Source organism: Chionomys nivalis, chromosome 19, assembly GCF_950005125.1.
Source record: "Chionomys nivalis chromosome 19, mChiNiv1.1, whole genome shotgun sequence".
In the NCBI taxonomy this organism is placed as follows: Eukaryota; Metazoa; Chordata; class Mammalia; order Rodentia; family Cricetidae; genus Chionomys; species Chionomys nivalis.
The window spans coordinates 8852732-8875470 of NC_080104.1; the positions used below are offsets into that span (position 1 = coordinate 8852732).

Consider the following 22739-nt stretch of genomic DNA (forward strand, 5'->3'; position numbering starts at 1 on the left):
CTGTAAGTATAATGCACTCCTTGAAACAGATACATGATCAAGACCGATGATAGGCAGAGAGACAATGATAGATAACTGTAGGCAGACAATGATAGATGATAGGTGGGTTGGTAGATAATAACAGACGGTACATGTTATCTCTCTCTAGATGGTAGATAACAGGTAGATTAATGACAGACAGGTGACAGGTAGATTCTTTCTGGAGACTGCACTGCTCATGATTTTCGTTGATGCTTCTAGTCCAGTCCAGGTCTCCTGACACTGCCTTGCGTCTATTCTTGTTGAGATATGAACACAGCAGAGTCACCCTGTAACCCACTGCTGTTTCTTCCTTTTCAGGGGGAAGATGCATTTTTTTCAAAAAGTTCAGGGTCTCTCTTGGGATCTTCCTCGGTTCCTACAGACTTCAGTACACCCACAAAGGCCAAGCATGGGAACTGTAGGCAAGAGCTGGGATTCAAATTATAGCATATCACTGCAGCTTCTTGTGGTAGTGAAGAAACGTCTAAAGAGAATACTGCTATAAAGAAAATGGGTTTCCCAGGGTTCATGGTCTGGAGATTTAGGTCTAAGATTGGATGGTCCCTCTGCTTAGGACTTCTTCTAGTGGGTTAGGTGGCAATGACAGGAAACCAATGAAAGCAAGTGTTTCACATGTTTGCTAGATAGATGATAGAGAGAGATAGGTAGGTAGGTAGATAGATAGATAGATAGATAGATAGATAGAGATAGATAGATAGATAGATAGATAGATAGATAGATAGATAGATATAGATAGATAGATAGACAGACAGACAGACAGACAGACAGACAGAGACAGAACCTGGAGCTCCTCAACAGGACTGAGCTGTTTAGCCTACGCTCCAGGGATCACTCTAGCTCTAAATCCTAGTGCTGAGTTACGCTGAGTTACAGACAGGAGCCATCATGCATGGCTTTTACATGAATTTTGGAGATCCAAACTCAGGTCCTCCTTTTTGTGAAGCAAGCACCTTACCAACAGACCTGTTTCTTTAGATTCTTTATGAAACATTTTTCTCATGGTATCCAATTTAGTCTTCATGAACAGTCTTAAGGGGTTACCCTTGACCACTGCAGTTGTGAATTTTTAAAATTTCTGATGAGTCCTTTTTAGTGTAGTATTTTAGTGTGTGTTTTGTTTTATTTGTTTTTGTTTTTTGAAACAGGGTTTTACTAAGCAGCCTAGCGTGGTGGTTTGTATAGGAATTGTCCCCCATAGGCTCATATATTTAAGAGCATAGTCATTAGGGCATGGTACTACTTGAGAAGGGTTAGGAGGTGTAACCTTCTGGAGTACGTAAGACCTTGTTGGAGGAAGTGTGCCTCTAGTGGTGGGCTTGAGGTTTCAAAAGTTCAAGCCAGGTCCAGTCTCCCTTCCTCTTCCTGCTCTCTGCCAGTCTGGTTAGAGAACTCTCAGCTCCTTCTCCAGCGTCATGTCTGCCTGCAAGCCTCTGTGCCCACAGTGCTGATCATGGACTAACTCTCTGAAACTGGAAGCCAGCCCCAGTTAAATGCTTTCTCTTAGAAGAGTTGCCATGGCCATGGTGTCTCTTTACAGCAATAAAACACTAAGACACTTAGACAGACCTAGGCCTCACTGCGTACAGCAGACTGGCCTTCCACTCCCAGAGAGCTGCCCTAACCCGCCTTCCGAGGCACTAGCGTTGAAGTCCCACACGACCATCCCTGGCTAGATGCTTTCATTCTATTTTTACTCTCCAGATTCCCAGTCAACCTAGAAAATAAACCTGATTTTTCCCTTGAGAAAAAACAGGAGCTCAGCCCCAAGCCCTGGTGTCCCTCCAGGTATTTATGAGACCCTGGTGAGGGTAGGAGATGACAACTTTTAACAGTGATGTGGCCATTCTGCCGCCTGTGTGCCCAGCTTGTCTCTACACCCCCTCTGTCATGTCTTCCATTGACCCATGCCCAAGACAGGTGGAGACTTTTATTTATTTGTTTTATCAAAGTCAAAGCCACATGACAAGTCCAGGAGTAAAGAGCGTACACTTGTTTTCCAAAGGTCTAAGGTCAGCCTCACAAGCTAGGGAGGAGACATAAGTAAACAAGGTCTGCCCTCGACCTCGGCAACTGACAAAGGGAAGAAGGCATTGCACACTCAGGATTGGGAGAACTGTGACCAAGAGGGACGTTGTCACGTGCCACCTATGAGAGGAGATAAATATTCAAATACAGCAAGCCACCCTTGTAAATGATTTGTTAAAGCAATAATTCAACCCTGAGGAGAATCTGCTGAGGGAATCATTGGCATTTCACCAAATGTATTTTTATTTTGGTACAAAAAAATATCCATCATAGTGTTACTTTTATTACTGAAAAATGAGAAGCTACCAAAAATTCCAGTGATTGAAAGCTAACTGTTAGACCCACAAAAGAAGTTTTAGTGCCATGGGAACTAAGGCAGTCAAGCAGCTCAGCTCCTGAGTGGAAAGGATGAAGATGAAATGATGGCATAGATGACCAGTCGTAGTCTGGTCTGATATAAAACAGGGTGCTGGCAGAGCTGCATGGTGGGGATACGGTGATCTTACTGCCCTCTCCACAGCTTCCTCACCTGATATTCTACAATGACTGCATTCCATTTAGTAGGAACACCACACCATACACATACACACATACACACACATACACACAAGTGCACACACCAGGTAAGGGTGTTCTCATCTCTGTTGTGATTTCCATTGTATAATAGCCGTCAAAGACACACTGGCTTCTTCCATCTAGCAATTGGTCAACCTGGAGTCCTCTGTGACGGGCCTAAGGTTCTTAGCTGTGGTCTCTGGAGTCATCTGATGAGGCTGTGACTCCATCTCAAGCTCCACTGTGTGAGCACAAAGTGAGCCAGGATTTCATAGAGCACCACACTGTCCCTGAGCAGTAGGGGTCATGTCGCATCCCTCCATCTCACTGAAACTGAGGCCAGTATGGAAACAGTTCCTCTGAGACCATCCATGCGGGTTCTGGTGCTGGTCTTTGGCTTGTGTGATATACAATTTCTTTTTGTTGCTGTGTGCTTTTTTGAGACAGGGTCTTGTTATGAAGCTTTGACTGGCCTGGAACTCATCATGTAGCCCAGCTGGCCTAGGACTTGTGAGCTTCCTGCCTTTGCTTCCAGATTGCTGAGGTTACACCTATTTTGTTTATCATTACATCAATATGACTGGTTGAGATATATAATTGAATTGCCTTGTATTGTTGGCCTCCCTTTCTACCAGGCCTAGGCATGACCCTTGACCTTCTTAGCCTCTTTACAAAGTCTGCATCCTTGATGCTTTTTCCATAAGGAGGTTGGTGTCCAGAGGGATGGTAGACAGGATGAGACTCTGGAAGACCTGGACAGACCCTATGAGCCAGTTTCAGGGAACCGGAACTGGGCCAGCAAGAGGAGCTCTTTTCTCTCTAGGACTGCAAAGAAAAATGGCAGAGATCTCTAGAGGAAAGAGTTAACCTGAGGCAGGACCCAAGCCAGAGGAAAACATAATTTAAGGAAGAAACCGAACATATGGGGCATTTATGGGGGCTTTAATCCAGCTCAGCCTGTATTAAGTTCTCAATGATTTGAGGTAGCCCCACCACTCTCACACACATTTCTCCCTCTCTCTCCCCACGCCTCTCTATCACACACACACACACGCACTCATGCATGCACACACGCATGCACTCACGCATGCACACATACACACACACATGCACTCATGCATGCACACGTGCATGCACTCACGCACGCACACATACACACACGCACACACACATACACACTGACTTTCTTTGAATAAACTACTTGCTACCAAAAGCTTTTATCAACTTGGGTAGATTAGGCCCATGTCACAGTCGAGGAAACTGAGGCCAGCCAGGAGAAGTGAAGAGTCCTGGAGAGCCAGGCCACTAGCAACTCTTTCTGGTCTCACAGTTTTCTGCCGTGACTGCTAGGAGTCAGATTCTTCAGCTACTGGACTTCTCAGTGGCTCAGCTCTTGCCCTGCTCTCCTGGCAAAGAGTTCAGAGTGTCTAGCCATATAACTAACATAGAGACATAGAAACCTAGTCCATCCAGGTGGGAGCCCCTTACCTGTATCAGAGGCACAGGTGACCCAGGATCCCCCACAGGCTGGAGAGAAGGAAAACGGAAGCAGGTGTACACGGTGCACCCACCCCTGTCCCCACCATGCTCCTGTCCCACCTGGCCACACTGTGGCCACTGGCTCACCTGTAAATCAGTACCTCGTCGTCGGAGCAGTTGTACTGCAGCTGATACATCTTCACTCGGGGAGCTGACTTGCTGACGGACCACTTGACCAAGGCAGATGTGGTGGTCACATCCGACACAAGAACAGCCCTCTCCTGGGTGCTTTTGGGAGGTTCCCCACTGCCTCCCCCTCCCCGGCTGGTCTTGCTGGAACCTGTGATGTCTGAAAGGCGAGACTTGGGGGGTGCCATCCGGCTAGTGCTGTTGCTGAGGTGTGGGAGCTGGACAATGGAGACCTCCACTGTGGCGGTGGCCTCTCCTGCAGCATTAGCTGCAATGCAGGTGAAGGCTCCGCTGTCCTGAGAGGTGGTAATAAGAATGTCCAGGGTGCCGTTGTCATATACCGCAGTCCTGGAGGAGTTTCCCACAAGGCGGTCATCTGGGGCCACCCAGTGGATCAAGGGGCTAGGGTCCCCAATGGCCTTGCACTTGAGAGTGGCTGCCTGGCCCTCCAGAACCAGAAGCTTGTGTGTGTGTTGCGTGATGAGAGGTGGCTCACACACAAACTCCTCCTCACGAATATGCCAAAAATAGCGTCCCTTGAGGCCTCCAGGGGAACCACAGGTCTCCAGGTCGTCATCCCTCTCCAGCCTCCGCAACCAGAGAAGCTCACAATTACAGTGCAGTGGGTTTCCCCCAAAACTAAAGGACAGGGGTGGGGCAAAGGGCGTGGCAGTCAGCAAGGAGGCCTGGGAGCGAGCGAAGATGGGATCCGGGGGCAGCTTCTGCAGCCGATTGGACGTGAGGTCCAGGCGGGCCAGTTTTTGAAGGTCTGCAAAGGTACCCTCAGCAATGTGGTCCAGCAGATTGTGGTCCAGGCTCAGCTGATGGAGGTTGACCATGCGCCTTACAGAATCCCACGGCAGTCCGTGGAGGTTGTTGTAGGATAGGTCCAGATCTTCTAATGTCAGCAGGAAGTCCTCAAAGGCATCATCAGCGATGCCACCCAGCTGGTTATTGTTCACGATAAGGTGCTGCAGGTTGACCAGGCCCCGGAGTGTGTCCTCCCCAAGGCTGGGCAGCCGGTTGCTGTCAAGGTGCAAGGATCGGAGACTCTCGAGGTCCAGGAAGGAGAAGGGCTGGATGTGGCTAATGGTGTTCCTAGACAAGGTCAGATCCACCAATCCCGTCATATTGGCAAAGTCCTGGCGGCCAATATGGATGATGAAATTGCCACCCAGGCGCAGCTCCACCGTCCTCCGGTCAATGTCAGGGGGCACAAAGAGGAGCCCCTTGGAGGGACACAGCGTCCCCAGTGACTCAGACAGGTTCTGGCAGACACAGTACTTGGGGCAGGCATCGACCACAGCAAACGCCATGCCAAAAGCCAGCAGCCCACCAAGCAGAGTCTCCATGGTCTGGTCACTCAGCCTCGGCACCTAGGAGGGACACAGCGTCAAGATCAGCAGATGATTTCCCTTACCAAGAACTTCCTGCCCCCAAGGAATGCCACACGGCCTCAGGGAACAGCAGAGACAGACTGGGCCCAGGCAAACACTCATCCTTTTCCATTTAACTCTTCTAAAGCACATCTACTTTATCTTTTTCACCTTAGCTGCTATCATCTCTTAAGGACTTGATTCACCGTCTTTGTGTTTACAGATTGTTTCCTATATAACACATGCCACATGAGTTCCATGATAGCAGACATTTCATCTGTTTATGAACTGCCTTGTCCCACACAGTGCCCAGACACCTGGAACACCCTGCATCCTCAGCTGGAATTTGAGTTGGTGGATGGACAGATTAACAGTTGTTAGATTTTAGCTGGGTAAGCAAGAGGACAGATGGAGGAAAGAGAGATGGATGGGTAAGTGGCTGAATGAATAGATTTGGTAGATATGTCTATAGATAAAAAAAATGGGCAAGTGGATGGAGGGAAGGACAGATGGGTAGATGCGTAGGAGTGTGGATGGATGGGTGGCCAGGTGGATGGATGGATAGGTAGATGGATAGGTGGGAAGGTGGGTGGGCAGATGGATAGGTGGGTGGATGGGTTAGTGGATGAGTGAGTGGATAGGTGGAGAGATGGATGGGTGGATGGGAAGGTGAGTGGATGGGTAGGTGGCTAGGTAGATGGGAGTATGTAAGGATGGGTGGGTAGACGGATGATGGGTTGAATGGGTAGATGTACAGATGGGTTCATGAATGCATGAGTTCAACCATGAAGTGCATGCTGCGGTTGTCTTGTGAAGAACAGTGTTAATTAGTTCAGGGAAAGCATGGATGAAAGTGACTAGCGTTCCTAAGGAGAAAGAAGTAGCCAGGAGAAAATAGACCCTGCGAGCAGCCAGGGTTGGTGCGGAATTGGTTCTGATGGTTCTTCAATGAGGACAAATCACTCAGCTGCTAGCTCAGGCTCAGGAAAGGGAAGATGGAAAAGGAATGCGCTTTTGAGAACTTGACTGGTGCTCGTCCACCCCCTGGACAATGCCACCCATACTGTTCCATGGGCTTCAGAGGCGCCTGTTACAAGCGAATTGGTGAGGAGGAAACCTACTAGAATCACTGTTCAAAAGTCACCTTCTCATTGAGGTCTCTCCTGATATTCCGTTCCAATGACACCCTCACACACACACACTCACACACACACACGCACACACACTCACACACACACACACTCACGCACACTCATGCACACACATGCATTCTTCCTCTCCGGGCATACTTTCTCATCTCAGGGTGCTCAGAGCCTTTCTCATTGTCCAGCATTAGTAGGTATTTTTCTTGAGTGGACATGTAGGGTAGGAAAAAGGAATTTTCTGGGGGTTTTGCCCCTCCCAATTCTACAATTTTCACCGTATCCCATGCAGTAACAATTATGTGCTTTTTTGTGTCGTTCTAAAACCAAGCCATTGGTTGGACTGTGAGAACCCCCTGTGTGCTGGTTGTAGTTTCCTAAAGACCAGCGTTTCTCAAATTGGCTTCTCCGAGTGCTAATTAGGTTCCAGGGAAGTGGCTTCAGAGGCCAATAAGCCAGGATGTGCTGCCCACTGGCTCACCCTAATGAACGCTCTGTGCGTGTTAACACGTTCAGAAGAACTGGGATGTTCTGCAGTGGGGAAGATGCTGGATTTAAGGTTGGCTTCGTGGCGCTTAATGTTTTTTGTTTGTTTGTTTGCTTTGTGCATGTGTGTGCATTTGCGTGTGTTCAGGCACCCATGTGTGTGTGTGTGTGTGTGCGCGTGTGCGTGTGTGTATGTAGGCACTCCTCTGTGTGTGTGTGAGTGTAGGTACCCGTATATATGTATGGAGGCACTTGTGTGTTCAAGTGCCCATGTATGTGTGTGTTCGGGCACGTGTGTGTGTGTGTGTGTAGGCACTCATGTGTGTGAAAGCACCATGTGTTTGTTCAGTCACCCGTGTAGTGTGTTCAGGGACCCGTGTGTGTGTGTGTGTTCAGGCACCCGTGTGTGTGTGTTCAGGCACCCATGTAGTGTGTTCAGGCACCCATGTGTGTGTTCAGGCACCCATGTAGTGTGTTTAGGCACCTGTATATGTCTGTTCAGGCACCCATGTAGTGTGTTTAGGCACCTGTGTGTGTTCAGGCACCCATGTAGTGTGTTCAGGCACCTGTGTGTGTGTGTTCAGGCACCCATGTAGTGTGTTTAGGCACCCGTATATGTGTGTTCAGGCATCCGTGTAGTGTGTTCAGGCACCCATGTAGTGTGTTTAGGCACCCGTGTAGCGTGTTCAGGCACCCGTGTAGTGTGTTCAGGCACCCGTGTAGTGTGTTCAGGCACCCATGTAGTGTGTTTAGGCACCCGTGTAGTGTGTTCAGGCATCCGTGTAGTGTGTTCAGGCACCCGTGTAGTGTGTTTAGGCACCCGTGTAGTGTGTTCAGACACCCGTGTTCTCGAGTGGAGGCTAGAGGTCGACAATGAGTATCCTGCTCAATTGCTCTCCATCTTGTTTTTTTATAACAGTGTCTCCCACTGGACCAGGAGCCAGGGCTAGCCAGTGAGCTTCATCTTCTTCAGTATCCACCTCCCAGAGCAGGGAGGGTAAGAACACATTTGCCAGGACTTCACATGGGTGCTGGGGGTCTAAATGTCGTCCTTCCTGCTTATATAGCAAGCTCTTTACCAACGGAGTCATTACTCAAGCCCTGTTTTTTTTTTTTTAACAAGTTATTAATATTTAAAGGAAGTAGGATTTTTTTTTTTTCGAGACAGGGTTTCTCTGTGGCTTTTGGAGCCTGTCCCGGAACTAGCTCTTGTAGACCAGGCTGGTCTTGAACTCACAGAGATCCACCTGCCTCTGCCTCCCAAGTGCTGGGATTAAAGGCGTGCGCCACCACCGCCCAGCTTGAAAGTGGGATTTTATAGGTCTTGGTTTGAGTACCACAGACACAGAGGAAGCTCCCAGCAGGTGGTTTACATGCACACCACTTGATGGTTTGAATGAGATGTCCCCCATAGTCTTGGGCATTTGAACACTTAGTTCCCAATTGATGGTGTCCTTATAGGCATAGGAGGTATGGCCTTGTTGGAAGAAGTATGTCACTGGAGGCATCATTTGTAGCTGACTGCTTGATTTGTGCTCATGGTTCAAGACGTGAGCCCTCGGCTTCTGCCCCTGTGGGCAGGCTTTCACCCTGCCATCAGGGATTGCCAACCCTCCGGAATATACGCTCAAAATAAACTCTTCTATGTGTTGCCTTGCTCATGGTGATTTCGCATAGCAATAGAGACATGACTAATACATACTATATACACATACCATGTATGTTCTAACCATATGTTTGGTTATGCAGATTCCAACTTTTTTTCTAGCGCCTGTTAAGGCAAATCCTTTGGAGACCCTTTAAGAAGCAGAAGCTTTCCCACATTTCACCTGTAGATGGCGCTGTGCTGAGACCAGCTCTGTCCAACAGAAACTCAGTAGGCGTCAAATGCAATTTTAGACTTTCCAGTAAATTAGAGGAAGTTCATTTTAGGAGCGTATTACACTGCACCCACACTATATCTCAATGTCATCGATGTGACTATCGATGAGACGTTCTTTATTTGTATAAAGACTGAAATCTGGTGTGTATTTCACACTTACCAGTAGATTCCCAAATGATCCTCCTCCATATTAGGGTTCCCTTAATAATCAAGCGTGTGAACTACTGCTGTCTGCTGTCTGGTTTTGTAAATAAAATTTTATTAGCACATGGCCCACTCATTCCTTTGTATCTCGCTTGGCCCGTCTTCCACAACTGTGTGGCAGAGGTGAGTGATGGAAGCAAAGAGCACTGGCCCAGCAGAAGTCAGGTTTGCTGGTCCCTCCGGAAATTTCCCAGCGGACTTCACATCTTTTCACCGTCTTCACTGCGACTGTCCCTGTTAAATCTGCCACATGTCTGACTCCTTACAGGGCTGCTCCAGGCCCCTTGGGAGCATCCGTAGCCCAGCCAGTACCTATTCACCAAACTCCCTGCAGAGGCAAAACAGTCACCCTGCCCCAGGTCCCACCCGGGGTCTACATCTCTGGCTGTCAATCACAGGAGGACTCTACCTTTCTGAGTGCTCAGAGCAGTTCTTCCAGGTCCACACTTGGCAGGGCCTGGTCAAAGCTGCAGGTCAACTTCACGATCAGCCTTTGTCAGGAACCCTGGAGCCAGTCCCAAGGCTGTCTACCTACTCATTGCTCATAGAGCAGCTTCTGCTTGGCCCTCCAGATCCCTCTCAGTCAGCCCTGCCAGTTCTGTGCTGGGAGGCTGCATGTGCAGCCCACCTCAGTGGAGCATGGATAGCCGTCTGCCTACATAGCTTTTGGGTCCCTTCATCCTTACTCTTTCCACCTGTTTCTGCCACACAACTGAGATGGTAAGGGAAGCAAGAGAGGTGGGCTATGCATCCGGAAGCCAGAAAAACCCAATCAATCCTTCAAACAGTTTCATCCTACCGAATGATGCTAAGCAAACCACAATTTAAAAAATAAGTTTGTTGAAGATTAGCAAATGTCTAATGAATTCAAATGGGTGACATAATAGAACTGGGTAAATATATTTTAAGTAATCAGCACGGAAGATTACTGACAGACAAGTGACTATTGAATCTTAATTAAAATTGTATTCTGAGAATTGTCACTTAGCCTATTACTCCAGCAGCCAAACAAAAGGCTGCTTCACCCCCAGTTTTGGAGAGGGGGAGTTTTAAGGAAATGGATAAATTTGCCTGACTCAGGCAGATGAGATGGGGGAGGTGCTTCCTCCTTGAATTAGGAATTTGAACAAAGGCTGGGAGAAGAGACTGGCCAGGGTACCTTCAAGCTTTTCTGAGTGGTGTGGGTGACAGAAGGGACCAGAGCTAGGAGACCGGGGCTTGCCCAGGGAGAGAGAGCCATGAAAAGCGAACAGGCAGGTTTCAGTAGTGCTGGCAGGCAATGCCAACAGTGGTAAGCTGAGAGCAGAGGCTATGAAAGGGACACTGCTATCAAATGTCACAATCAGCCTGTGGAGGAGTCAGCGCCTGGCAGAGAAGGCGGGGCTGTCCATGAGGAGAGATAAGAAACAGTCTTGGAGGAGAGGGCGGTGGAGAGACGGAACTGGCAGAGTACGGCAAGATTCTTAGAGCCCACAGTGCCTTAAAGTTAGCTAAGACTTGGGCGCTCTTCCAGGGTGGAAATGGTACCGCCTCTTCTGCCACTGGACTTCTGCACGTGGTACTCACAATTCTGCAAGGTCACAGCTGGCAATGGTAAGGTTGTGTGGTAAGAAAGAGATGCCCCCATAGGGCTTTTGCAGAGCAGGCTAACTGAGCAGTCTTGCGCAGTGAGTAGCCTACCTCACCATTATCTTGTGGCTCTGTGATCCACGTTTAAGCTACTGGGCAATGAGATACAAAGACCCAACTGAACACTCTTCCCCACTGCGGAAAGAATTACTACTTACTCAGGATTGCCTGGCTCCAGGCCATACTCCAAGCAAAGGAGGCCCCTCCTGAGGCAACCATGTGCCTGGGTGTACCCAGAACTGGCAGCTTTTGCTATGGATTGCTTAGGAACTGGAGATAACCCAGCTGTTCACTACATTTGAGCGCTTGTGCTTTCTGCTCAGAGAGAGGTTTGGAAGGAAGGGTGGGGTTCTCAGAAGCTGGGGGCTCACTGGCTCTGAAAGGCCCCCTGATGCCGGTGACCATACACACATATGCATATACACACGCATACATGCACAAACACACACATATATGTACACAGAGAGATATACTGGCGATAAACACAGAATTGTGAAACCAGGCTGTTAGTTTATTATCAGTGCCTCTAGAGATTTTTTTAAAATTATTTTTCAGTGTGTGTGTGTGTATGTGGGTGTGTGTGTTAAAAATGGATATAAGCACAAGAGTGCAGATACCCTAGAGTTGGAGTTAAGGTGATTGTGGGCCATGGGATGTGAGTGCTGGAAATGGAGTTCTGGATTCTATGGAAGAGCGGTAAGGGCTCTTAATTGCTGAGCCATCTTTCCAGCTCCAGCAGATGGGAATTTTATACTTAAAACAATGGGGAGGGAGTAAAGTGCAGAGCGGAGAGCAGCAGACTGGGGGCAGAAGAGGAAACTTCCTTCCTTTGTTAGTCCTAAGACCCAGACATTCTCCCTCTTAGACCCTCCCTTCCTTTGCAGCCCACCCCCCCACCTCTCTGTCTGAACCACAAGGAGCTGCTTCCAACAGAAGTGGCAACATTTAGCAGATGGCTGGCTAGATATATGTGCTGTCTCTCCACCCTGATTTCCATTTAAAAGATACCTTAGCAACCAGCCTGAACCCCCACCCGCCCCTGAAGCCTGTAAATCAATTGAGATACTTTGTCTCCTGCTTCAGGTAAAAAGGAATAAGCCCCCTCCAGGGTGCTCCAGGTAGGAGGGTGGGAGGGGCTGCAGCCTGCCACCTGTAGGGAGGTAGCAGCCTGTGCCTCCTTTTCCCTAGATGTCCCTATTCAGGGTTCACTGCGCCCTATACATCACCCTGATCAAGCACAGGAATCTGGGAGGCTGTGTTCTGTCTACAGTGGGAGCAGAAACCAACTTCCTTCCAGCTGAGCTAGGAACACAGGTTTCAGAAGCTAGAGGCCAGGCCTCCATTTCAGGGTAAGAAGATTGAGTTCCACCTGGAAACTGGTTTCCCAAGCATTCTTCCTGACTGGCCCTGCTCACCCAGGAAGGGACCTTCTGTAACCCTTCTGGCAGGAGCTGAACATCTTCTAAACAGACACTGTGCCCTCCCTCCCTCCCTCCCTCCCTCCCTCCCTCCCTCCCTCCCTCCCTCCCGCTATCAGATTATTGAGACAATGGACTCTAAGAAATTGCAGTTTTTCAGGAGTTCCAGGAAAGGCTGAGGTGAGCACAGGGGGAGCCCCAGAAACCATGAGACTGGCACAGTGGGAGCCCCAGAAACCATGAGACTGGGGTGAGCACAGGAGAAGCCCCAGAAACCATGAGGCTGAGGTGAGCACAGGGGCGCTCACCCCGAGGAGAGGAAGAGGTTCACGGTTCTGACAATCTATCAGGAGAGGCTGCAGCTGAGGCATGACTAGAGGACAGCGTCTCGACTAGGACTACTCCCCTCTGCATCCTTCTGTATGCTAGTTACTGCTAGACCTCAGGAGCCCGACATAGATCTGGGAGCCATGCTGTTCTCTTCCTAAAGTGGCCACACTGACTAGATCCCCCTTCTCTACTTTTCACTGCACCTTCTCTCTCTAACTGTCCTGTTGGGGATGGCTGAATGAGCCGTAGATGCCAGGATCCACACTCAGACCCTGACTAACTCTGGCAACACTTCCAGCACAGAGGGGAATAGCTCTCTGTATGTTAGAGACAGAGAGAGCTCCTGTAGGAAGCGGGAAGTTCAGCCTTTGACACAGGATGCTGGAGTCAGCACAGGAGGGAGGGAAAGGAAGAAGAGGTGAAGGAGGATGGGGCAGAGCAGAGGAATGTCCCTAGGAGAGGATGGCAGTCCCTCTTGCAAGGGTTCTCTCTAGGCAGCTGCAGGAACACATACTATGGAAACCAACAACTCTCCCTATGCTGCCACACAAAACCACAGAGACAGGATGGATCCTGCACATCAGCCAGGAGGGCAAAGTGGTGTCTTGGGCTTGGGCTTCTAAGAGCAGCGGGAGCCCCTCAGGGCTGTTTGAAAGACTCCTGTGTGAGACAAGCGGTCCTTATTGGCAGTCAGCTGTTAGGTCAGAGATACTTCCTCGTTGGAAGACCATATTATGCCTCTGTGTTATCACATCCATGATAGATTTTATCGTGTAATTATGTTTGCCTGCCTGTCACTCCCATTCACCTGGGGACCTTGGCAAGAACTGTTCTTCCTTCAGCCCTGATCCCTGGTAACACACCTCGTCCACGGACCTGAAGAGGAACAGGGGCTGAGAGAATTAATGAGTCAGTGAGTGAATAACTTGTGCTCTAGCAGGAGGGACGAGTCATAGTCCCTGGCACCTCTCACAGCTGCACCCTCCAACCTGATAGAAGAGCTTGTTCCTGTGGGGCAGGCAGGGAATGCTGGGGGATGACTCGCCCAGGGACCCGTCTCTGTCAAGAGCTGTGGGACCTCAGCCTTCTCATATTCCACATGCCCAGGGGTACCCAGTACCTCAGTCTCATTTCACTGACTGCAGCCTGTTCCTTAATTCAGCCTCTCTCCGACTCCTCCCTGCCTCGTTTCCCCACTCTCTTCCCATGTTTCCAAATCTACAGCCTCAGTGAACCACTTACACTTACACGGAAGCCCTTGTTCAAACCATTGCTCCTTTTCTGAAGCCTTGAGGACACAGTCAAGCTTCATAGTAATAACTGGTGCTGTGTTATATAAACTTCCAGCAGTCTAGACCCTTGGTATTCATGTGACATATGGGGATTTTTTTTCTTTTTTAATGCATGAAAACCAATAACTGTATCAATGACCAATAAAACCCAGAAAGATATGTGGTGGGAGAACATCAGTTCCCATGCAAAGGAGAGGTAGGAATATTCAGGATGGAAAGAACCGCGGATATAGTTTGATTGGTAAAGAGCTTGCTTAGTATAAACAAAGGCCTGGGTTCCATACCCACAGCATGAAACGGGCGCGGCAGTCTGTAATGTCAGAACTAAGAAAGTGGAGCCAGCAAGTTCCTTTGTAAGTCATCTTCAGTTACATAATGAGTTTAAGGCTAACCTGGTCTACAATGAGACCTTATCTGAAAATTAACAACAATAAAATATCAGTAGAAGCATCTGCCTCAGTCCCGACTGGGTCTAGGAAGCAGTGGAGATGCTCAGATTCCTGTGTGAATGAATCTTTGGGGTTAATGAAGGGAGGCCCACATTCATTCATTCATTCATTCATCCATTCATCCACTCATGGTGGGTATGAAAGGGATCAAGAACAAGGAGGTTGGAATGTGAATGGAGGTGGGGTGGGGGCTGGGGATGTGTGATGTGTGACAGCCTGCGTGTGACTGAGCAAGCTCCTGAGGGTGGATGAGGGGGTGTCACATGAATGGAGGTGAGTGAGCAAGGGAACAGGTGGGTTCCTATGACAGACTGCTGTGTGGGCGAAGGGAGCCTTACACATCCCTACACACGTCTTGGGTGGGAGGGAGGCTGTGGAGAAGGGGCAAGGAGCAGAGCTTGCTTGCTTGCTTGCCTTTGACGGAGACGAATGCCAGGTTGTGTGCTGTCACCTTCAAATGCATTAATCTCCATATAGTTTATGATCTGCCCTTGTTGGGGACGCAGAAGGTCCATGGCTGGCAGCTCTCTGCATCAGTCTCAGTCCCCAGCTTCCTTGTTCCCACCTGTCAGTTTCCACCTGTGCTGAGATATGGGGACTCTTGGGTCATACATCGAGACAAGAGTTCTGATTCACTCTTGACTCTTAAGATTCTGCCTCCAAATTCCCCTGCACTGAAGGGGTCCCTGTAGTCTCCAGCCAGCAGCGAGCTCTAGACACCTCAGGGGACCACTCCCTTCCCACCTCAGAGAGCAAGGGTGGAGGACATGGACACACAGGAACTCATTTTCCATCACAAGGGTTCTTCTCCCTCACTAAGGTCTTCTCAGTAGATCCAAACCCTAGGATCCATCCCTTGCCTTCTATCTTTGTCTCAAAGATGGTATTCAGTCCCGCCGACTCTTCAGTGCCCTCCCAGTGCACTCAGGCCTTCCTCTAGTGCCCCCCTAAATGGGAAGCTTCCAGACTGGTCCATGTCCACTCCACGACTGAGCTAAGGGAGGGAGCAGTGGGGCGGATAATTGGAAGCAGCAGATAATCCAAAACTCATTTCCATTTGGCTGGGGAATGTTCTGTCTATGATTTAGTCTCCTCATTATGTTTGGCTCGGGCAAAATTAAAATTGGCTTTTCTTATTTAAGCCACCCAGGCTACAGGACAGGCACGGGCTAAATGGCGTTAAAGTTCACTGTGGCTACAGAGCGTAATTAAGTGGGAGCATCTGAGCAAGAGGTCATACTTGAAGGTCGGTTGAGAGAGAAATTGCATTTCTCTCAGCAGACCTGAGATTGCTGAAGGCTAGGCTGTGACCTCCTCAGACTGGATCTCTCAGGACAGTGTTTGTGTCCCTCCGACTCAGGACCCCTGAGCTCACGGTGTCTCCCTGAGACTGGGTTCCCTTCATATAAGTTACATTTCTATTGCTGACAACATAAAGAAAGGAGGACTTATTTGGGGTTTACAGTCCCAGAGGGTGACAGCCCACATGACTGCAGGAACAGCCGAGAACTCACTTCTTGAACCCAAGCAGGAAGCAGAGAGAATACATTCACTATGGTAAAAGGCTTTTGAAATCTCAAAGCATCCCCCCACCCCCACCCCCGTGACATATTTCCTCTAACAAGGTCACACCTTCTAATCCTTCCCAAATAGCCACTCACTGGGGACCAAATGTCTGAGCCTTACTGGATATCTCATTCAAACCACTAAACCCTGACTATGGATCCCCAAAACAGGGATACATCAATTTTTATATCTCAAGTATCAATCTTAAAATAATAATGTCTCCTAGATCTGAAGCTGATATTCTTCATGCCAGGGTCCCGGGTGAGGCCTGGACCTTCCTAGGTACTTCTTGGGCCTGCATCACTGACCTCATCAGGAGCATAGAGCGTTCTGGTCACTCAAAGGCTCGTGGTACTGAGGACACACGCGAGCTAGAGTTACCGTCTTGCTCGGTTATTATGTGTTTGGTGTGATATCAAACACAGTGTATTTAATCTTGGCTCCAAATAACACAATTAATAAAACAAAAATAACTTAGAATGTCAAAAGAGCTTCTCGATGAGTTTATTTGTAAGTTTCAACTTCGCCTGTTTGTGAGGCGGCAGGGAAGCTGCCGCAGCAATGGGGCAGCAGGAACAAGAAATTCTGCATGTATTCCTCTGCAGAGTCTATTGGAAGGGCAGCTAGAGACAACAGTCTATGCTGCTGTTCAACCTGGACTGTGGGTCACCCAGATCAACAAAAGCAAGACGATTTTATAGTGGCAACCACCTGATAAGCTCTCTCTACAGGTACAAGTCACAGAAACCCATATGAGGGATTGCTGTCTGTGGAGTCCCACAGCAGGCTACCCTGCCTCCCATGCCCTGGTCAGCTCTGGGTTGTTTCCAGGCATCCAGCAGGGGGCACCATATCCAGGGCCTTCAAGGACAAAGGGGTGCCAGGGCATTGTGCCATCTCTACCTCCTGTGCGCTTGGGCAATACCATCCCAACAGCTGTGTATGTCATGACTCTCCTCATCTTTGCTTCTGCTTTGACACAGACCACTAGCAGCTGGAGGACGACTCAGTCAGTAAGGATTGTCATGCAGGCATGAGGATCCAAATTCAGACCCCTAGCACCCACGTTAAATCCAGGTTATATGTCTAGAACCCCTGCTGTGGAGTACAGTAGAGACAGGAGGATCTCTAGGGCTCTCTGGCAAGCTAGCCCACCTGAATCAGCTTTGGGTACAGTGAGATATACTGTGTCAAAAAAAAAAAAGGTAGATGAACTGAAGATATGGATGGCTTAGCAGTTAAGAACACTTGCTGCGCTTCCAGAGGACCCCAGCACGAGTCCTAGCACCCGCATGACAGCTCACAACTGCCTGTAACCCCAGTTCCAAGGGATCTGACAACCTCTGTGGCCTGTAAGGGTACGAGGCAAACACAAATTATATGTTCATACACACAAGCAAAACACTCATGCATCTAAAATCCAACAAATAAATTTAAAATAAGGTGGAGAGTTACCTAAGGAGACATCTGTGCCAATTGATTTCTAGTCTCTGCACATCATAGATACATGTATACACGCGCCTGCTCACAAACACACACAGCAGGGCATTTGGTCCAGGTTCATAAACCTGGGGCTGGGCAGTCAGAGACAAGTGGTTCTTTGGGGCTCACTGGCCAGCCAGTCTAGCTTAATTCAGTTTCAGGTCAATGAGGTACCCTCAAAACTCAAGGAGGACAGCACCTGAGAAAAGGCAGCCTAAGTTCTCTGGCCTCTACATGATCACACACACACACACACACATGCACACGGACAAATGGACAGACCGGTTGACGGACAGACAGATGGACAGGGAGGATCCTGGGGAGGTGGGTAGCAAAGGACAGAATCAAAAGGAAGTTTCAGGAAGAGATGGTTGACCCTGTAAGCAGGTCTAGAGGAAGCCTAGAGGTACAGCATCCAGGATCTGACAGAAGAGGGAAGCCTCACCCTGTCACTGCTAGACAGAGGGACAAAGTGGACCCAGCCAGGATAGGCTTGAACAAAGAGCTTTCAGCAAGTAGACAGACACAAGCCCTGGTGGTCCTCCCCTAGGGAGGGGGACAGTCAACGAAGTGACTTCCTTCAGATGCCTCTCAGTGGCCAAACCTCACCAAGGATCAGAGGTCAGGGAGATCACTTGGCTGTCCATGAGGTGTGGCTTCCATGCCACAGGGCATGGTGAATGGGGGTATAGAGATGACTTGGAGAAAGAAACAAAAGCCAACCAAGAGGGAGTGCCCCTCTTCTCTCCTAATTCTCCCCAGGAGTTCCCAGGCCATAAAGCCACCTGAAGTATAAGACAAAAGGAGGGGGAGTCGAGAAAAGGAGGGAAGGGAGAAGGAGAAAAGAAAGATTAATCCACTGGAAACAAGAAAGCCCACAGACTAAAGGGCAGTAAATATGAATTCAATTTGGTTTTGCCATTTACAGTATCCAGCCTTCTAAGGCTCTGACAGGCTGATCAGATAAAAAGCGCTGTTGCAGCCCCGATGGCACATTTAAATTTTTATTGCAAACACCAGGCTCCATTACCCAAGGTTTGCTCTCTGCATTCCTAATCGTTTCTGTCTTCATGTTGGGGTGTACTGGTCTCTTGCCTGATGGACAGCAGAGGGGTGGGACACAACCAGTTCTGTGAGTTCCCAGAGGCTCTATCCTGACCCTCCCTTAGGCTTAGAGAGAGATGATAGGCTGTCTCCCACTCCAGCCTGGTCTACGTGTTTTTATTTATTATACATGCGGGGGTGGTGCACACAGCACAGGATGCATGTATAGAGGACGGCATGTATCAGCTGACTCTCTCCAACCATCTTCTACCAGGGTCCTGGGTGTGGGCCTCAGCTCTTCCTCAGGCTTGCCCAGCAAAGTCCTTTACCCACAGAGTCACCCTGCTCCGGCTCAGAGTCTTAATGGGGCCTCTCCGTTTCCATCTGTGTCCAACTTCATCTTTTTTCTCCTCCTTCTTCCTTTGGTTTCCTTCCTGGAGACTCTGTGGATTCAAGATCTAGAAGCCTGCAGTAGGCTCCCCTCTTTCCTCGCTGACACAGTAGCCTGCTCTACCCAGTGGCGTGGGTTCATTCAGTCAGACTTCCATGGAACACGTGCTCAAGTAGGGACATAGGGACACAGGGACAGGTCCTCTTCCCAGATGCCTTCTTCTTATGGATGGTGTTCTGATGGCAGATGCTATCCAGGGCCTTCCAAAGGGAGGGTACCAGATCAATATGTCATTTCCAAACTCTATGCTTATAGGCAAATAAAACCCAAAGACCAAATATGCCATGACACCCTATCCTTGATTAATTTTTACCAAAACAAAACAAAATAAAACAAACACGAAAAACAAAACCCCACAGGTGGCTGGGAGAGGGTTAAGTCAGTAGAGTGACAGTCATGCAGCATGGGGACCTGAGTTCAGATCCCCAGGACCCACCGTCCTCTTTTGGAGACAGCCACCCTCCAGGTAAGAGAGAAGGAGCTATGAGTCGTGTGTTAGCACTTTATACCTGTTCTTCCATTCAAAACGCTTCTTTATTCTTCCATTCAACACTATCTGTCCATTTTACAGGAGAAGGAGGCTCAGGAAACTGATGATATATGCCCAGCAGAACAGAGGCAGAACTGAAATTCCAAACCAGTTGTGCCCTACCATCTCGTATAGCGTTTCTCTCGGGACACAGAGACAAGAAAATCACACTGTGTGGAGGGCTTCTGGAGACACCTGCCCATCTGCTAGAACAAGGAAACACACTTCTCAGAAGAGGTAGGTAGCATTGCCACTTGTCACTTGAATGACAGGTGGCACAGTTCCATAAGTAGAGTGAGAAGTCAAAGAGAATATTCTAAAAGGTAAACAAAGACGCCAAGTATATTGGTCGCAGAAAGCTGGGCATTACAGATGCAATTCATTTATTTATTTGAGTTTTTTTGAGACAGGGACTCACTATGTAGGCTGATCTGGAGCTCTGTGCGGATCAGGCTGGCCTCCAGTTCAAAGAGACCCGACTGCCTCTGCCTTGAGTGCAGGACTTACAGACGTCTTTTAAAGGAAGCCCCATGCTTGACATGGAGACCGGGTACACTAACACAGGCACAGCTCAGCCACTAAGATGCCCAGGATGGCCCTGAACTTGAACCCTGACTTTCCTCCTTCTGATTATGGGACCTTGGTCAGCTTGCTGGCTCTAAATTTTCCTCCACTGTAAAACGAACTCTTTGTCTGGATGACCAGAGTCAATGGTGCAAGACATGTTAGCACATTGTGAAACCTCACAGCTGCAGCACCCACTTCAATTTCCAAACTGTGGACTGTCCTTCTTTGGCAATTGGCTGGTGTCAAAGGGACCAGTAAGAGAACGATTTCCCACTGCCACAGAAGCAGGACGCTAAACTATGAAGCATATTCATAGAACTCTCAGACTCTCAGGAGACCTGGGCTGTTAGCTGAAATAAACTGGCACCCTGCATGGGAGAAGTCAACCAAACCAAACTGTGCTCCCGGGCAGGACTGAATCCTCCTCCACTTGCCCATCTCAAGCTTGGGGGCAGTCAGGGACAGGATGCCTCATGACCCTAAGGAAAGGCAAGCAGAGGTGAAGAGCAGCTGTTTTAGTGAAGGAAGAAACTTGCCGGGGTAAGAGCATCGTGACCCTATAGGAGTTCCTGACATCCCTGATCTGTGGCAACAGGGGCCACGGAAGAGAGGGGCCTGGGTCTCCGCGCTGGTTGCCTCTGGCCTTCCAGCAACTCCTTCCCCATTGGTTTACCACCAGATTTCTGTCAGTGATATTCTGCATATTTACTGAGCTAAGTCATTTGAAACTATAAATATTTATAGAGCAATTGATGTGCTGGGCTCCATACAATCTGAACAAACAGTTCCTCTATTTCCTCAAGGAGACTAATCCATGACAGGAGGGTAGAGAAGCTCGTGGAGGGATGACAAACTAGCTAGCTTCTCCACACGCAGGAAGAGGATGGGTGGCAAAGAAAAAGCTACTCAATCCCCCTTTAAACTTACAGGTCCAGAGGGCCTGAAGACAGTCACTCCCTATCTAGGGCTCTGCAGGACAGTTCCCTTGACTTAAGGTCCTAAAGACAGGCCATGCCTCATCTGATTGAAGATCCCTAAGAACAGGCCCTGCCTTTCAGACAATGGCTCCTTTAAGATAGACCATGTTTCCTCAGAGAAAGACCCTCTTAAGACTAGCCATGTTTTCTCAGACAGGGGATCCCTGAGGAGAGACTATCTCTCTTAAAAGGGTTTCCTGAAGACAAGACTTCTCTCTGACTGAAGCTGGCTGTTCATAGGTCCTGTTTCCTTTCAGACTGGGGTTCCCTGAGGACAGGTCGGGCTCCCTTTTAAAGATGAGTCATATCTTCTTATCAGGCTGCGTCTTCTTCAGACTAGGGATTTCTGATGACAGACATCTCTCAGACTAGTGTTATGGAATAGTCTTTTTGTATACTGTGAAGATGTGTTGCTCTCATTGGTTTAATAAAGAGAAAAATGGCCAATAGCTAGTCAGGAAGAGCTTGGGTGGGACTTGTGGCTGGGGAGAGAACTCGGGGATGAAGAAGGGCAGAGTCACCAGGAGATATGGGGAGAAGCAAGATAAACATGCCCTGTTAAATGTAGTGATATTTGTTTGTGTTTTAACAAATGAAACTTGCCTGGGGATCAGAGTGCAGAGCTAAGCCACTAGAGGCCAGGGACTGGTGGCACACACCTTTAATCTCAGGACTCTGGAGACAGAGGCAGAGGGAGCTCTGTTAGTTCAAGGTCACACTGGATTACCCAAGATTAGAGCTGTCTAAAAGAGAAGCAGAGATCACACACAAAGGTGATCCCAGAACTTGGGATCACACGGTTTCAATTCCAGCACTAGGGAGGTGGAGAAAAGAGTGATATGGCTGGACAGAGAGAGGAACATAAGGCTGGAGGAGACAGGAGCTCAGTGTAGTCTGAGGTTTGGTGGAGACAGATGTAGTAGGAAGATGAAGTCTGAGGACAGGGTCACCCCTTTAGTCTGAGGTAAAAGAACTCTGGTGGTTAGCCACTCCGCTTCTCTGATCTTCAGCATTAACCCCTATATTTGGCTCACAGTTTTTATTATTAATACCAATTAGAATTCATGCTGCAGTTAAAGAAATGTCCTGAACCACATGGTAGAGCATAAGAAATATGGGTCACAGACAAGCTTTCGTTCACTATAAATGGAGAAAACAAAATTTTCCAGGATAAAAACAAATTTAAACAATACGTAGCCACAAATCCAGCCTTACAGAAAGTAATAGAAGGAAAATCACAAACCAAGGAATCCAACAATGCCCACAATAACTCAGACATCTAATGACCCTTCACCAGCACAACTTGAAGAAGGGAAACACACAAACTCTACTACCAAAAGAAAGAAAGAAAGAAAGGAAAAATGACCGGAGTTAACAACCACTGGTCATTAATATCACTTAATATCAATGGACTCAACTCACCTATAAAGAGGCACAGGCTAAGAGATTGGATACGAAAACAGGATCCAACATTCTGCTGCTTACAAGAAACACACCTCAACCACAAAGACAGACATCTACTCAGAGTAAAGGGCTGGGAAAAGGTTTATCAAGCAAACGGACCTAAGAAACAAGCAGGTGTGGCCATACTAATTTCTAAGAAAGTTGACTTCAAACTAAAATCA

At 48.5% G+C, this 22739-nt stretch overlaps 1 protein-coding gene across 1 annotated transcript in view; it reads right to left on the reverse strand.

Moving 5' to 3' along the window:
- Positions 1-22739, reverse strand: part of Lrfn2 (leucine rich repeat and fibronectin type III domain containing 2) — a 175782-nt gene that overhangs the window by 22274 nt on the left and 130769 nt on the right. Inside the window, exon 2 of the mRNA XM_057751134.1 lies at positions 4249-5666. Coding sequence (XP_057607117.1) covers positions 4249-5642 — 1394 coding nt within the window. The 5' untranslated portion in view covers positions 5643-5666. The remainder of the gene's footprint in view (positions 1-4248; positions 5667-22739) is intronic.